This window comes from Martes martes, assembly GCF_963455335.1.
Source record: "Martes martes genome assembly, chromosome: 18".
NCBI classification, from domain to species: Eukaryota; Metazoa; Chordata; class Mammalia; order Carnivora; family Mustelidae; genus Martes; species Martes martes.
This window is the reverse complement of record NC_137906.1, coordinates 5299109-5314885: the sequence shown is the minus strand read 5'-3', so window position 1 is coordinate 5314885 and position 15777 is coordinate 5299109. Positions and strand designations below refer to the sequence as shown.

At 60.7% G+C, this 15777-nt stretch overlaps 1 protein-coding gene across 1 annotated transcript; it reads left to right on the top strand.

The window, feature by feature from the left end:
• Nucleotides 1–1055: 1055 nt before the first annotated feature.
• Nucleotides 1056–13864, top strand: NCF1 (neutrophil cytosolic factor 1; the record flags this gene model as incomplete). The annotated part of the gene is made up of 12 exons (XM_080830410.1): nt 1056–1127; nt 4334–4405; nt 4511–4639; nt 6422–6497; nt 6646–6811; nt 7772–7821; nt 9059–9181; nt 9536–9643; nt 10429–10546; nt 11459–11566; nt 12061–12206; nt 12725–13864. 12 exons carry the CDS (start codon nt 1056–1058, stop codon nt 12844–12846), a joined length of 1290 nt encoding a protein of 429 aa, XP_080686536.1. The 3' UTR covers nt 12847–13864.
• Between the last annotated feature and the right edge of the window lie 1913 nt (nt 13865–15777).

Here is a 15777-nt window from a genome sequence, read left to right as displayed (position 1 = left end):
GGCCCCGCCAACCTGAGCCTGCAGCCTGGGTTGGAGGCCACCTGCCCTGTGACCTTGGACCGGCTCTGTAACCTCTGAGCCTCCTGGCCCCGCATCCCCTCCCACCACACCTCTTCATCCCACATCCCCTCTCAGCAGAGCCTGTGGTCCATTTTGCTCAGGAGGAAACTGAGTCAGGACCGAGGGTCCGCTTGCTCGGGATTTGAACGAGGTTCTCACTCAAAGCCTGTCCTCTGGGCCCCTGGCTCTCAGTCACCCACCCCTGCAGATAGGCACCTGACACTCACTGGCACGCACACACGCTCCCACGGCAGGGACTGGTGGGCCTCTACCCAGGTATTTACGGAGGGCCCTCTGCAAGCCAGTCGCCAGGCTGGAGATTGGGGCCAGAGCCCTGTCCCGACAGGCCAAGCCCTTGCTCTCATGGGGCTCATATTCTGGTAAGGAGACACGTTGTTTAAAAAAAAAAAAATGGAAACGGGCAGTATGTCAGTGGAGTAGGTGCTCTGAATCGAAACAGGAAAGATGGGGCGGGGTGGGGGGAGCATGAAGTTTTGCTCCTTTGCATGAAGTTACCCAGAAAGGCTTCTCGGAGGAGGTGGCATCCGAGCAGAAGCCTGAAGACCAGGAGGGAGGGAGTTAGGGACAAGGGGGAGACGGTCCAGGCGGCCCTCAAGGGCAAAGCCCCTGCCGTGGGAGCAGCTGCGAGTGTGCCAAGAACAGCGGAGAGGCCGGCGCGGCTGGTCCTCAGGTCGCCAGAGGGCGGGGTGGGGGATGGGCGTCCCCAAACCGGGGTGGGGGGGCTCGGGGCGCGCAGACGGCGGGAGCGTCCCGCAAGCTCTCGCACCCACGGGGCTGCCCGAGGCCGCCCACGTCCGCGCCGCCGGCGTCGGAGGAATCCCAGAAACTGAAAGAAGAAGCGGCGCCCTCCCTGCCCCCTCCCTGCCCCCTCCCGCCCCCAGCCCTGGCGAGGCCCGAGCGACTTCCTCTTTCCCCCGCATTTAAGGCCCAGCCGGGGAGCGCCCCCGCCGAGGGGGAGGCCCCGCAGCCCAGCCATGGGGGACACCTTCATACGCCACATCGCCCTTCTGGGCTTCGAGAAGCGCTTCGTCCCCAGCCAGCACTACGTGAGTAGCCCGCGGCGCCCTGCGGGGGTGGGGGGGCCGGCGGGGGGGCGCCCGTCGCGGAAGCGCAGGTGCCCCTCGGCGCCGTCCCCGCGCGCTCCGGGGGCCCCGGCCCGTCCGCGTGCGCCGGCATGTGCGCCCCTGAAACGCGCGCGCCCGGCACCCCGGGGCCCTCGAGGACGCGCGGCCTTGCGCCCGCACCCCCGCCCCCGCCAGCCGACCTAACCCGCGCCCCCGCCAGGAGGCCCCGAAGGCTCCCCGTTCGCGTCCGGGCAGCGCAGCGCGCCACTTTGGGGCGCGCTCCTCCGGGCAGCCCTCCCTGACCATCCCCGGTTTCAGGGAGCGGTCCTCCGGGAGGGAGGCCGGCCGGCAACCCTCTGCCTCCCCCGGCGGGCCCTGGGGTCAGTTACATTGCAGTCGGATCCCCTCCGGGAGGGTGACACCACCCAAGGGCCCAAAGTGTCCCCCTCCCCCGTCCGCCGTCCTGGGAGACTGGGATGCATGTGCCCAGACATGTCCACCCACCCCACCCCACCATAGGGGCCCCAGGCCCAGAGGAAGGCCAGGGAGGAATTCGGGTTTGTCGTTGTATGACATTTGTAGGGCACGTGTGGTGTCCTACCCAAGACCTTTCTTCTCTTTCTTCACTTTTAATTTTGAAATACATTTTTAAAAGATTTTATCTATTTATTTGACAGAGAGACACAGCGAGAGAGGGAACACAGGCAGGGGGAGTGGGAGAGGGAGAAGCAGGCTCCCCACTGAGCAGGGACGGATGCGGGGCTTGATCCCAGGACCCTGGGATCGTGACCTGAGCCGAAGGCAGAGGCTCAACCCACTGAGCCACCCAGGCGCCCCGAAATAATTTCAAACTTACAGAAAGTTTGCCCCTGAGGTACAGATAACTCCAGTGTCCTCCCACCTCCCACACCTGTGCTCCCTCTCCCCCTCCCTCCCTTTCCCCTCCCTCCCTCTCCCTCTCTTTCTCCCCCTCCCCCACCCCTTTCTCTCGAATAGGACTTTTCTGAATCATTCCAGAGTCAACCTAAATAGAGGAGTACTTTTTTAAAGATTGATTTATTTGAGGGACGCCGGGGTGGCTCAGTGGGTTAAGCAGCTGCCTTTGGCTCAGGTCACGATCCCAGGGTCCTGGGATCGAGTCCCACATCAGGCTCCTTGCCCCGCAGGGAGCCTGCTTCTCCCTCTGCCTCTGCCTGCCACTGTCTGCCTGTGCTCACTCTGACAAATAAATAAATAAAATCTTAAAAAAAAAAAAAAAAGATTGATTTATTTGGGGGGGGCGCTGGAAGGGCAGAGGGAGAGAGAACTCAAGCCGACTCCCCGCCGAGCGCGGGGTTCAGCCTCGCCACCCCAAGATCATGACCTGAGCGGAAACCCAGTCCCTGCTTGCCCAGCCGCACCAGCCAGGCGCCCCTCGACTGTGTGTTTCGTAAACTCCGAAGCCTTCTCTTACGTCACCGCAGTGCAGATGTGTCGACGTCCGCAAGTTAGTGCAGATGAAACACGGGGCCCCCGACCCACGGACTTTACCCTCAGCTTTCGCCCGTTCCCCTGCTTCTCCTGAAGTCAGAACCCGCCAGGGTCTGGGATCCAGCCCAGGACCACCTGCTGCATTTCAGTCCTTGTCCTGACTCTCCAGACGCCCTTAATCTGGGTCACTCCTCGTTTGTTTTAAGTTTTATTTCTCTAAGTAATCTCTACACCCAACACGGGGCTCGAACTCAGGACCCTGAGATCAGGAGTGGCGTCCTTCACTCACTCAGCCAGCCAGGCCCCCCTAGTTTGTTTGTTTGCTTGTTTGTTTGTTTTTAAAGATTATATTTATTTATTTATCAGAGAGAGCGCGCACAGGCAGACAGAGTGGCAGGCAGAGGCGGAGGGAGAAGCAGGCTCCCTGCGGGGCAAGGAGCCTGATGTGGGACTCGATCCCAGGACTCCGGGATCATGACCAGAGCCGAAGGCAGCCGCTCAACCAACTGAGCCACCCAGGCGTCCCCCCTAGTTTGTTTTTTGTTTGTTTTTGTTTTTTTTTTCTCTTTTGATGTAAAATGTATATAAAATGAAATCCACCCATCTTAGGGATACTTTTGCAGAATGTCCCAACGTAATCCAAACCCTCATCAAGGTAGAGATTGCCGCCATCACCCCCAGATTCTCTCACTCCCCACTCATTCATCCACCAGCCCCCGGACGCTACCACTGTTCTGATCTCTGTCCACCTTGAGTGAGTGGCGCTTGTTCCAGAAGGTCGTAGAAAGGGAATCCCACCTGTCACGTGGGTGGCCTTTTGTGTCCTTTCACTTAGCGGAATGCTTCCGAGACGCATCTGTGTGGATGCACCTGTTAGTAATTTGTTCCTTTTTGTGGCTGAGTCGAACTCTCCCAGTTCTATTTTGGTTTCTCCTCACCAAGTTTCCTTTTTTTTCTAATAATGTCTTCATTGAGCTATAATTCACCTAGATACATTGTACAATTCAGTGGTTTTTAACATTCACAAAGTTGTGCAACCATTATACAATTTATATATGTATATATTTTTTAATATTTTATTTATTTGACAGAGAGAAATCACAACTAGGCAGAGAGGCAGGCAGAGAGGCAGGCAGAGAGAGAGGAGGAAGCAGGCTCCCCGCGGAGCAGAAAGCCCGATGCGGAGCTCGATCCCAGGACCCCGAGACCATGACCTGAGCTGAAGGCAGAGGCCTTAACCCACTGAGCCACCCAGGCGCCCCTATATATATATATTTTAAATATATTTATTTATTTGATGTATTTATAAGAGAGAGAGAAAGCATGAGCAGGAGGGGCAGAGGGGGAGGGAGAGAGAATCCCAAGCAGACTTTGAGCTGAGCGGGGAGCCCAACGTGGGCTCGATCTCACAACCCTGAGATCACGACCTGAGCCCCATCCAAGAGTCGGATGGGGTCAGCTTAACCGACTGTGCCACCCAGGTGCCCCTCACGGAGTCAATATTAGATTTTCGTCACACCCCAAAGAAACCCCAGACCCGTTAGGAACCCCCATTCCCAGCCCAGCCCCCGCAACCACGAATCTACCTTCTGCCTGGGTAGATTGTCTCTTCTGGACGTGCGGTAGAAACGGGACCGTACAGTCTCTCCCCGAGTTCTCGAACCGTCTGAGCCCAGGCTCTCCTGTCTCACGGCCCGTAACTCTCCTGCCAACCCCAGGAGCCCCTGTGTCTCCAACTCACAGATGAGGAATTTGAGTTCATCGGGGAGGAGCTGAACATCTCGCCCCGGGCCCTGAAGCCGGAGAGCAGGAGCTCTGGGGGTCCCTGAAGTCTCAGTAACCGAGGTCACCCCAAAGAGTGCTCTCCCTGCTCTCCACCGCACCCCTGCCCCCAGGTCCCATGGGCTTCCCCCCGGAAGCTGAACGAGCCCCCTCCCCCGCAGGTGTACATGTTCTTGGTGAAGTGGCAGGACCTGTCTGAGAAGGTCGTCTACCGGAAGTTCACGGAGATTTACGAGTTACACGTGAGTGCCCTGCGCACACATGTATGTGCGTGTGCCTGTGCGTGCGTGTATGTCGGGGAGGGGACGTCGCACCCCGTCCCAGCTCTGCCCTTCCAGGGGGAGGGTGGCCCAGGTGCTGGCCAGGAAGGGAGGAACCCCGAGCACCCCCAGCCCACAGCTGAGGGACATTATTTATTCCTTAACTTAGAACCTTTTCCTTAGAGCATGTTTTATTTTGTATTTTTTTTTACGTAAATTCAATTAATTCACATATACCGTATGATTAGTTTCAGAGGTAGAGGTCAGTGCGTCATCAGTTGCGTAGAACACCCCGTGCTCGTCGCATCACGTGCCTCCTCAGTGCCCCTCACCAGTTGCCCCGTCCCCCCGTCCCCCCACGTCTCTCCGCTCCAGCAACCCTCAGTGTTTCCTAGAGTTGAGAGTCTCTTATGGTTTGTCTCCCTCTCTGGTTTCATTTTTTATTTTTCCCTCCCTTTCCCTATGAGTCCTCCGTCTTGTTTTTTAAATTCCACGTATGAGTGAAATCATATAATTGTCTTTCTCTGATTGACTTATTTTGCTTCATTAGCATAATATCCTCTAGTTCCGTCCCCCTCATTGCAAGTGGTAAGAGTTCCTTAAAGTATGTTTTAATGTGGTAAAACACACAGAACATAAACTTAGCATTTTAAAAAAAGATTTCATTTATGTATTTGACACAGAGAGAGAGAGAGGGAGGGAAAGAGAGGGAGAGACAGAACACAAGCAGGGGGGGTGACAGGCAGAGGGAGAAGCAGACCCCACTGAGCAGGGGAGCTTGATGTGGGGCTCGAACCCAGGACCCGGGGTCATTCTCTCCCGTTCAAACTGTTCTGGGTTGTTCCAGTGTAGGATTAGCCCCTTTTACTGACTGGTGGACTCGTTCGTTCATTCAACAACTACTTACCGGGCACCCACTGAGTGCCAGGCGCGTCCTACTTGGTGAGTGGGAGATGCTCTGAAGGTGACGAGGGCATAAAAATGATACAAGCCCTTGCCCTCCCTTGTGGACCTTTAGTTCTAGCGGAGGAGTCAGGTTAACAGACAAAACGCAAATAATTTACACAGTATGTTAGGCAGTCATCCGAACTATAGAGGAAATAAAGCCGGGGAGGGTGGGGGATGGGAGGACTGAGTTAGGAGGGGAAACCGTCCCGAGAAGGTTTCACTGAGGGGGTGACATCTGAGCAAAGACTTGAAGAAGGACAAGAGAAAGCGCTATGGACAAGTATGGGGGGAAGAATGGGAGGAGCAAGTGCAAAGGCCCTGGGGCAGGAGTGGGCCTGCAGTATTCAGAGATGCCTGGAGCAGAGGGAACAAGGGAGGGCTGGGTGGTGGCCGGGGAGGTAAGTGAGGCCGGCGGGGACAGGTTTGCGGGGGCCTTGGAGACGAACGTGGCTTCCAGTCTGAGTGACCTGAGAGTCAGGGAGGGCTCTGGGCAGAGGAGAGACAGGATCCAATTTAAGTGTGAAGAGGGTGCTGGATTGAGGACAGAGATGGAAGGGGGCGTAGGTCCGGGCTCGGGGGAAGCTCGGACCGAGGTGGTGGCTGTGTGGGTAGTGACAAGGGTCAGATTCTGGACAGGTTTTAGGAGCAGAACCGGAAGGATCTGCTGGTGGCGTGAGCGTAAGGTGGGAGAGAAAGAGAGGACCCAGGACGGCAGCCGGAGTGTCCAGCCCGAGCCCGGTGAAGAGTCGTTTCCGATCCGGTGCCTTGACGGGGTTGCAGTAAAAGACGCGCCTTCGCCTTTTCTTCTGTGTCCAGAAACTGTTAAAGGAAATGTTTCCTATCGAGGCGGGGGACATCAACCCACAGAACAGGATCATCCCCCACCTGCCAGGTGAGGAGCAGGGTCCCCCGTCCCGGCCCCCCCCACCCCCCCCCCCGGCCTGCCCCACCCAGCTGCGCCCCCCTCCTCCCGCCCCCTCCGGGACTCGACCCGGGCGTGTGCTCAGGGGTCCTCTGCTGTCCCTCCCGGGCCCCTCCAGCCCCACGGTGGTTCGATGGGCAGCGGGCCGCCGAGAGCCGCCAGGGCACCCTCACCGAGTACTGCAACGCCCTCATGAGCCTGCCGGTCAAGATCTCCCGCTGCCCCCACCTCCTCGACTTCTTCAAGGTGCGCCCCGATGACCTCAAGCTCCCCACGGACAGCCAGTGAGTGGCCCCTCGTTCTGGCCCTGAAGGGGAAGAGGGAAGGGCGGTGGTGAGCTCTGCCTGGGGAGGGGTGCAGGACCTCCCCACTGGGACAGATAAGTCAGGCTCAGAGAGGGGAGGCGACTTGCCCAGAGTCACACAGCCCAAAGGTGAAGGAGGAAGGATTCCAACTCTGGCCTGTGTGACCTGGAAACCGTACGCCGCCCCCCCCCACCCCCAACGTCCCTGCCAAGTCTCTGCCTGGAGCCCGCTGAGCCTCCCGGTGCTGGGTCGGGGGGGGGGGGCTCTGGGCAGGGGGGCCGCCGTCCTAGGTCCGCAGCCTCAGCTTGCCTTCTGAAAGCAGTTTCCCCATCAGTCGCGGGGTGGGAAGGGCCAGAGGGAGGCATGGGGGTGGGGGAGAGCATTTACAAAGTGTGAAGCGCGGAGCCCCCGGGGGTGGTGGGGGGGGCGCGGGGAGGGTTGGTGGCCACTGTTGGTGGAAAGCATCTGAGAAGCCGAGGGGGCTCCCATGTGCCGTCCTGCTGGGGAATGTCCCTCTCTCGGTCCCTCTCGGCTCGCTGAGTACGGGTGAGGCCGGGGGAACACACAGCCCCGTTGAACACCCCCAAGACCCAGGCCAGGGCAGCGCAGCGCCCAGGGGCCTGGGTGGCAGGGATGCCTACCCCCTGTTGGCCGCTGCCCTGAGGCCCCAGAAGAAGGGAGCTGCCCCCCGAGGTGACAAGAGCCTTTCCCAGACCAGAGTGCCTCACCTGCGTTCAGCTGTCGCCTCCTCCTTTGGGTCTGCAGAAGGGGGGGGTGGGGGGCCTCTCCTTGCCCATCCCGTGGCTCCCTTCCCTCCACAGCGGCCCCCATAGCCCCTACGTTCCTTTTCTGCTTGGGAAGTTCTTCTGTAGGTCTGCCCGGAGCTTCTGCTCCCCTGTGGGAAGCCGCGCGCCTAACCCAGTCTCTTCTTTCCTGCAGGACGAAAAAACCAGAGACCTACCTGGTGCCGAAAGACAACAGCGTTTCGGGTGGGTGGCGGGGACAGCCACCTGTAGGTCACCCGGCGGGGACATGATGTGGGATCCTGAGCACGGGCTCTGCAGGGAAAAGGGCGGGGGTCAGGGGGAGGTGGTTCGGGGGCTTGCGCTAAAGGCTGGGGTCTTTGGGGGTCGCTGGTCATCAAGTGAAGCTTTCGGAGCTCCTGTCTGTGGCTGCAGAGCCCAGCCCGACCCTGGCTCCCAGCAGCCCACGGTGTCGCGGCTGAAGGAATGAACAGGTCTGGGGGTGGAGGCAGCCGCCAGGGCTCACGGTGTCCGATTTGTATGGCCGATAATTGTTGCTAATACAACCTGGCGTTGATTAAGGACTCGCTCTGTCCCAGGCCCTATTTTAAATGTCTTGCACGTATTAACACATTGTCATCATTTCTGTAGCAATAGGAAGTAGGGATCAAAGTGCTATTAGCCCCATTTCAGAGCTAGACACAAGGAGGCTTGATTTAACTGGGGACTCAGGTCATGGCAGCCACGGAATGGGGAGCAGGATTTCGACCAGTCAGTGGGATGCCTGGATGGGGTCCATGGGCCACTCGGGGTATGGTCTGGGGCCCAGCAGTGTCTTAGTCTACACGGGGTAAAGCGCCACAGACCTGGGGGAGGAGGGCGGGGGGGGGTCTTAAATGACAGAAATGAATTTTCTCACCGTTCTGGAGGCTGGGAGTCTGAGATCAGGGTGTAGGGCACCAGTCCTGCGGGGTCAGGGCCCCATCCCTATCTCTTCCTTAAAGGCTCTAACTCCAGGTACAGATTCTAAGGTACTGGGGCTTAGGGCTTCAACATGTGAATTTGGGGGAGGGAAGAAGAGACGTATTTCAGTCCATGAACTAGCGCTGCAGAAAGACCTGGGGGGCCGGTTAGAAATGCAGACTCTCAGGTCCCGTTGCAGACCTATGGCATCAGAACCCATGTTCCAGCAAGACCCTGGGGCGATCGGCGTGCACATTAGGGCCCGGGGCGGGGGGGGGGGTGCTGCTCACTAACCTCATCGAGTGAGAAAGAGCGTGTGTCGGGTGTGTGACTAGTGTCAGGAACACAGCAGGTGCTCGGTCACTGCGGGGCTGCCAAGACCGGCTGGTGTCCGCTGCTTTCCAGTTGGCAGGGGGCGTCCAATTCCGGCGCGCCTGGTTCTGGTGGCCCGTGCAGGGGACTGCCTGGAGGAGGCAGCCCATCCGCCCCTGTCCGCTCACCCTGCTCTCCTTCTGTCCAGACATCACGGGCCCCATCATCCTGCAGACGTACCGGGCCATCGCTGACTTCGAGAAGACTTCGGGCTCCCAGATGGCTCTGGCCACGGGGGACGTGGTGGATGTCGTGGAGAAGAGTGAGAGCGGTCAGTCTCCCCGCCCTGCTGGGACCTTCCTCACTGACGGGCTCGTGGCTCCTTCAGGGGGGCCCCGACTGTCTCCCAACACCAAGGGTGCCCCCCGACGCCCCGGGGGAGGATTTGGGCATCTGTGCATCCCCGGGGGTTAGGTCCAAGTGCCAGACCAGCTTCCGGGCGTGCTGGGTGGGAAGCAGACTCTGGGCTGTAACCCTGTGACCTGTGTGCGTGGAGTGTGGGACAGGTGACATTTCTGAATCTGAGTGTTGCATGTCTGTGTGTGTGTCCTGCTGTCCTTACCACCCTGGGGGCTGAGGGAGGCTGCCACACCCACCCAGACTTCTGGCCTCCCCCCTCCCGCAGGCTGGTGGTTCTGCCAAATGAAGACAAAGCGGGGTTGGGTCCCGGCGTCCTACTTGGAGCCCCTGGACAGTCCTGACGAGTCAGAGGACCCAGAGCCCAACTACGAAGGTGCGGCCTGCCCTCCACGGCCGTAAGGATGTGAGGGGCAGGGGACCAGAGGGGCTCTGGGCTCTTCAGAAACCGGATACGATCATATCCACTTTGGGGTTGGCTAGGATTGTGGGGTGGACAGTGAGGTCACGGTGGAGACCCCAGAGTCGGGCTCGAGAGGCCCAGGTATTGGTGCCCTTGGTCGAGACAGAGAACCAGGAGGTGGAGGAGAGGTGGGTCCAGCTCTGGCCAGGTACAGCGGGAAGGTGGCGGGTGAGCAGCTCTGCGGTTAAGGAAGGAGTACTGCCTGGAGGCGGGGGCGTCCTCGCTGACAGCAAGGGGAGAACCAGCGGCTCGCCGAGCTGGATGGGGTCCACGGGGCGGTGGAGATAAGTTAGATGACCCGTATTTTAAAATGGAGAGATTTCACAACTGAATGCGGATTTATGGCACCTGTGGAAAACCCGGAAAAGGCATGGATGCCGGGGTCAAGGGGCTCAGGTCCCCCGTGGACGGGCGCTCCACCCCTGCACCGCCTGCCCGGCCACGCGGCCTGTTGAGGTGCCTGGCCCCTGATGTGGATGGTGCCGGGTGTCGCGGGCGGAGGGCAGAACTGCAGGTGACCCACGAGTGGGGGGCAGGAGCCTGCAGAGGGAGACCAGCAGGGACCAGCAGGGACCAGGGGAGAGGGCGGTCCTGGGCTCTTGCTGGAGGAAGCCTCGGGACCCCGAGAGCAGAGGAGAGGAGGCCGGCGGGTGCTGGGCGGACCCTCACACTGTGCCTCTGCCCCCGCGGCCAACCAGGTGAGCCCTATGTCACCATCAAAGCCTATACCGCGGAAATGGAGGACGAAGTGTCTCTGCAGGAGGGAGAAGCCATCGAGGTCATTCATAAGCTCCTGGATGGTTGGTGGGTCATCAGGTAGGAGAGCGTCCCTACCTTCCCCCCACCCCCTGTGCCCACCCCGAGGGTCAGCCCTGGCCCAGGGGCTGGTCTGTTTGGGCTCCATGCTTACTGGCAAGTGGAACTCCGGGTAAGCCACCTCTCTCTGGACTCAGTTTCCATTTTGGTAGCAGATCAGTGATTATCCCACCCAACCTGGCTCTCAGGGTTTGGTGTCCTTGTCCTTTGTGACTTGGGGTCACCTTGCCATCTGTTTTTCTTTCTACAACACAATTCATTGTTGCGTTCATTATTTTGAGAAGCTTTTTGCTTTTAAATCGTTGGTTGTCACTGATTCTTGTCTGGTCATTCCTCTTGGGGGCTCGCAGAGGCATCTTCTCAGACCCACCGGGCCTCCCCAGGTCCTTGGACACCCTTTCAGAGCCTGGCCTAGGGCCTGTCCGCGGCTCGGCTCGGCTGGGCTCGGAGCTCCTGGCCACAGCACCCACCATCAGCCTGGCCCCGGGCTGGGGGCTCGGAGGCAGGAGGCTATTTCTCAACGACCAAGCACAAAACCCCAAGTTAGAAAGCTTTTGGAAGCAAGCATAGGGGAACTTGGTGACCTGGGGGCAGGCAAAAGTTCTTAGGCACAGGAAGCCGTGGCTTTGAAAGAAAAAACTAACAAATACACGGTGGCAGATGTTTTACTGCAAACATGTCCCTGGGGGGCGAGTTGGACCTGCTGACTTCCTCCCACTACCAACATCATGGCTGGGGGGCCTGTTTTGCAGAGATAAAGAAACTGAGGCCCGGGGGGACAGGGTCTGGTGTTGGCCAGGCTTCAGGGTGTCTGCAACCTCCAGCTGCCTTAACCCCAGTTGTTTAGAGGGACCCCTGAGCCCCTCACTCCCCCCGTGACTGCGGGGGCTTTGAGGGCTGCCTCTGTTGCAGGAAAGACGACATCACAGGCTACTTCCCGTCCATGTACCTACAGAAGTCCGGGCAGGACGTAGCCCAGGCCCAACGGCAGATCAAGAGCCGAGGGGCACCTCCCCGGCGGTGAGCGCGGGTCCGGGATGGACGGGGGTGAGGAGGGGGTGCCACGGGTCCCCTCTGTGGGTGCAGGCCCTGGATTGGCCGTGCCGGGGAGGGGGCACTCCAGCCAGCCGGGGAGGCAGCGCGCTCGCAGGATCGAGGGTGGACGTGCCCTCCCCCACCGTGGGGTCGGCACGGGAGCCGTGGGAACGCAGGGGTGTGGGGTGCAGGTGAAGACGTCGATGCCCCCCCCCCGCCCCGCCTCGTGCCTGGGGCTGGCCCCCGAGGGCGGCGGCAGTCCAAGGGGCTTCCTGGGAGGGGCCGGGCTGCAGGCTGGCGAGGGGCGTGGGAAATGGACCTCCAGTCCCGCCCCATCGTGTGGGGTCCCCGCCCCGCTCCCCACAGCCCGGGGCCAGTCGTTGGACCCCAGGGCGGGTCTTGCGAGTTCCCGCAGGCTGGGACGCGGGCGCCGCGGGGGCCGCCCGGCCTGAGCAACGCCCCCGTCCCGCTGCGCCCAGGTCGTCCATCCGCAACGCGCACAGCATCCACCAGCGGTCGCGGAAGCGCCTCAGCCAGGACACCTATCGGCGCAACAGTGTCCGCTACCTGCAGCAGCGTCGCCGCCCGGCGCGGCCGGCACCGCAGAGCGCAGCCAGCCCGCGCGGTGAGTGCGGTGGGCGGACGGGCCGGGGCGGGGCTGCTCGGGGCGGGGCCTGGAGGAGGGGGCGGGGTCTGGAGGGGGCGCGGCCGGGACCGCAGAGCGCAGCCAGCCCGCGCGGTGAGTGCGGTGGGCGGACGGGCCGGGGGCTGGAGGAGGGGGCGGGGTCTGGAGGGGGCGGGGCCGGGACCGTAGAGCGCAGCCAGCCCGCGCGGTGAGTGCAGTGGGCGGACGGGCCGGGGGCGGGGCTGCTAGGGGCGGGGCCTGGGGAGGGGCGGGGCCTGGAGGGGGCGGGGCCGGGCCGCAGAGCGCCGGGAGCCGGTGCCGAGAGTCCCCGCGGCGGCCTGGGGGCGGGCTTTCTTGGGGCGGAGCCTAGAGGATGGGGCGGGGATAGGGGTGGGGTTACGGGCGCGGCTTGAGAGTCCAGAGCGGTCTGGAGGCGGGGCTGCCCGGGAAGGCGGGGCCCGGGGTGGGGCCTGGAGGGTGGGGCGGGGCCTCTCATCGCGCCGCGCTTTCCGCCGCAGGGGAGCAGCGGGAGAGCGAGCGCGCAAAGCCGCAGCCCGCGGTGCCCCCGCGTCCGAGCGCGGACCTCATCCTGCACCGCTGCAGCGAGAGCACCAAGCGGAAGCTGGCGTCCGCCGTCTGAGGCCGGGCGGCTTCCCCGAGGTGGCGTCCTGGCTTCTCCGCCCCGTCCCGCCCCCTCCCTGTACACCGCAGTACAGATCCGGAGGTCTGGATGCCTCCGGCAGCCCGGCCCCGCCCGGCACCTGTTCCGCGCTCTCAGTTAATGCTGCCGGGAGTGGGCAGAGGTCCTGCAGAGCCGCCGGGTGGACCGGGCTGGGCCTGCCCTCGGGGTTATTTATAGAATTGGGACTGCGGACTGTGCGCTCTGCTGCGGCGGGAGGTCGGGGGAAGTTGCAGGAACCGAGGTCGAGGTCCGTTGGCACACTGACCCGGCCGTGGCCGAGACTAAGTTCGCACGGGGCCAAGGGCAATAGGAACCCCGGTCCCCCCGCCCCCCCGCGCCGGCTGTTTGGACCGAAGCTGCTAAAACTCGGGTCCCACTGCGGAAGAGTTGTGGAGCAGGGTGCCGCAGCGCGCCGCGCGTGCCCTAGTTCGGCGGCAGAGAATTGTCATCTAGGTATAGGGGGATGATTATTCACTGCCCGGTTAGAGCTGTGCCAGACAGCAGTCACTCACTGATGCACGGTCCCTCGCCGCCCGCACCAGCCCTGCTGCCAGCCCATGGCCTCAAAGTCTTTGCTGGTGGATCTTCTGCAAAATGCAAAGACACCAGGGTGCAAGCTGGGCTGCAAATCTTGCAAAAGCAGCAGCTTAAGAGGAAGGCAGGGGGGAGGGGGGCCCCTCCCATAGGGGAGGTGGCTCAAGACAGTGGGCAAGGCTGGTCCTTTTGAGATAAGGGGACCGGTGCTTCTCAAGAGAATAATCTGACCGGCGCAAAGATTGACCCAGGCCTTGAGAACATCCCGGGGCCCTTCCTCTGCTTTTTGCACCCTCGGTGTGCTGGAAAAGTCCAGCCCCTCCCGCGCTAGCCTGCGAAGCTGTGGGAGAATGAACCACCGACCATCCCAACCCCTTTGCTTGTTCAGTCGCAAGTATGATTAAAAAAAACAAACTGTGTGAGATAAAAATACCGATTTTCCTAATTTGTATTTTCGTTTTTTCCAAGCTAAGTTCCTGACAAATGTTTTTCTCATGGTTTCCTGCATTCCTGGTCCCCTGGAGGTGGCCTTGTGCTGGCCCCACTGTTGCCTGCTGAGGAGGGGGCCCCGGGGGTGCAGGGGCCCGAGGGCAGGGGGGGGCCTCTGCCGTCCCCCAGGGGAATGTAGGGAGAGCGCGGGACAGGCACGCCTGTAGGGGGCAGCAGCTGGTGTGTGTGTGCAGAGAATTTTCTCTGGGCCAGGCACAGCGCGGGGCTCGCTCTTTACCTTGTTTCTGAGAACAACCCTGACAGGTAGGTTTATGGTGGAGGAACCAAGCCTTGGAAAATGTAAGCGAGTTTTCAGGGCAATAGGGCAAGTGGGTGGCAAAGCCGGGAGGTGGAGGGAGGCTTTTCTTTCTGGTTCCAAAGCCCTACAGGACCCATTATGCTCTCCTGACCCCGCAGAGCTCCTGGTCTGTGTGGCTCAGCCCTAGCGGCGGGTGCTGTGGCCAATGGGCGCTCAGAGGAGGGAGGTGACAGGGCGGGTGCTGTGGCCAATGGGCGCTCAGAGGAGGGAGGTGACAGGGGCCCGGCTTCCAGAGCTGCAGCCCCCCACCCCCACCCCAGGCCTGTGTTGGAGGAGTGACCAGTGTCCTCTGGCCACCCTGAGATGGGAAGACAGGGCTTTGGGGGAGATGCTGTGTACTCTCTGCCCCTTGGAACTGATGGGGACCGCCAAATCCAGCCCCCGGCTCCTGGGCTGGGCCCGAGCACCCCGCTCCTAAGGGCTCTCATTTGGAGACGCCCCATCAATCCATGACCCCAGAAAACCACCTGCTCATTCAGTCCTCCGTGGCGTGGCTCAGTCGCCGGAGTGACCGTCCTGGGCCACTGCGGTGCCAACACACATGCAGGGTGAAGAAGGAAGCTAGGGGCCGTAGGAGGTGATTCAAAGCAGAATGGCCATGAAGAGTCCAGTCACAGAAGGCAGCCCAGGCTGTCCCCTGCTGTCCCCTCAGGGGCTCACTACCAGAAAGCCACACAGGACAGCCACCTGTCGTGGAATAACGTGGACTTTGGAGTCCCACAGCCCTAGTCTGAATCCTGACCACATCTCTGCCATGTTACCTTGGCCAGTCACTGAATCACTCTGGGCCCTAGCTTCCGGCCTATCACGGGAGGGGCTGACTTTTCCCTGCAGGGTCCACAGGGAGACCCCTTTGATACTCAGTGTGGACATCAGCCCAGGTACACGGGGGGGGGGGGGCTCCCCTGATCCCACTGTAAACCAGCCCATTCCTCCCCTCAGAAAGGGAGCCTCTGAGCTAGCCAGACCCAGCCGTACCTGCAGTCCACCCGCCAAGGACAGGAACGGCTGGGGTGGGGTCATTTTCCCTGGGTCTGAGGACAGGCACTGGGGCTCCAGCTGGGGGTGGGTGCCTTGCACGGAAATGGCCTGGAGGTTGGTCTCTCTCTCCTGCAGCCTCTCCTCATTTTTATCCAAGTGTTTGGTCTGTGGCTTCCTGAATGGGTCACCACCAGGTCGGGGTCTTTAGCCTTTTCGTTCCCTAGTCAGATTAATTCCTCCAACCTGGAAAGTATTCACAATTTTGGGTCACTAATTCCAGTGGCTAATACAGACTAAGAACATTGTGTGTGTGTGTGTGTGTGCACACGCGCGTGTGCGCTTTCAAAAACCAACTCTCCAGAGGTTCAGTGCTACAAAGGGAAACCCATCAGGACAGTCTCCAGGGTACTGTCCCCAGCTTGCAAACATGTGAGCACACAAGGGACACCATGCACAGTGTCATTTATGGTAAATGAGATCAAAGTATTACATCAGTGTTCGATTTACTAGAACTGGCCACTAAGTCGTGGTTCGGGAATATCCCTGTTCTTGGAAAATACTCCCTC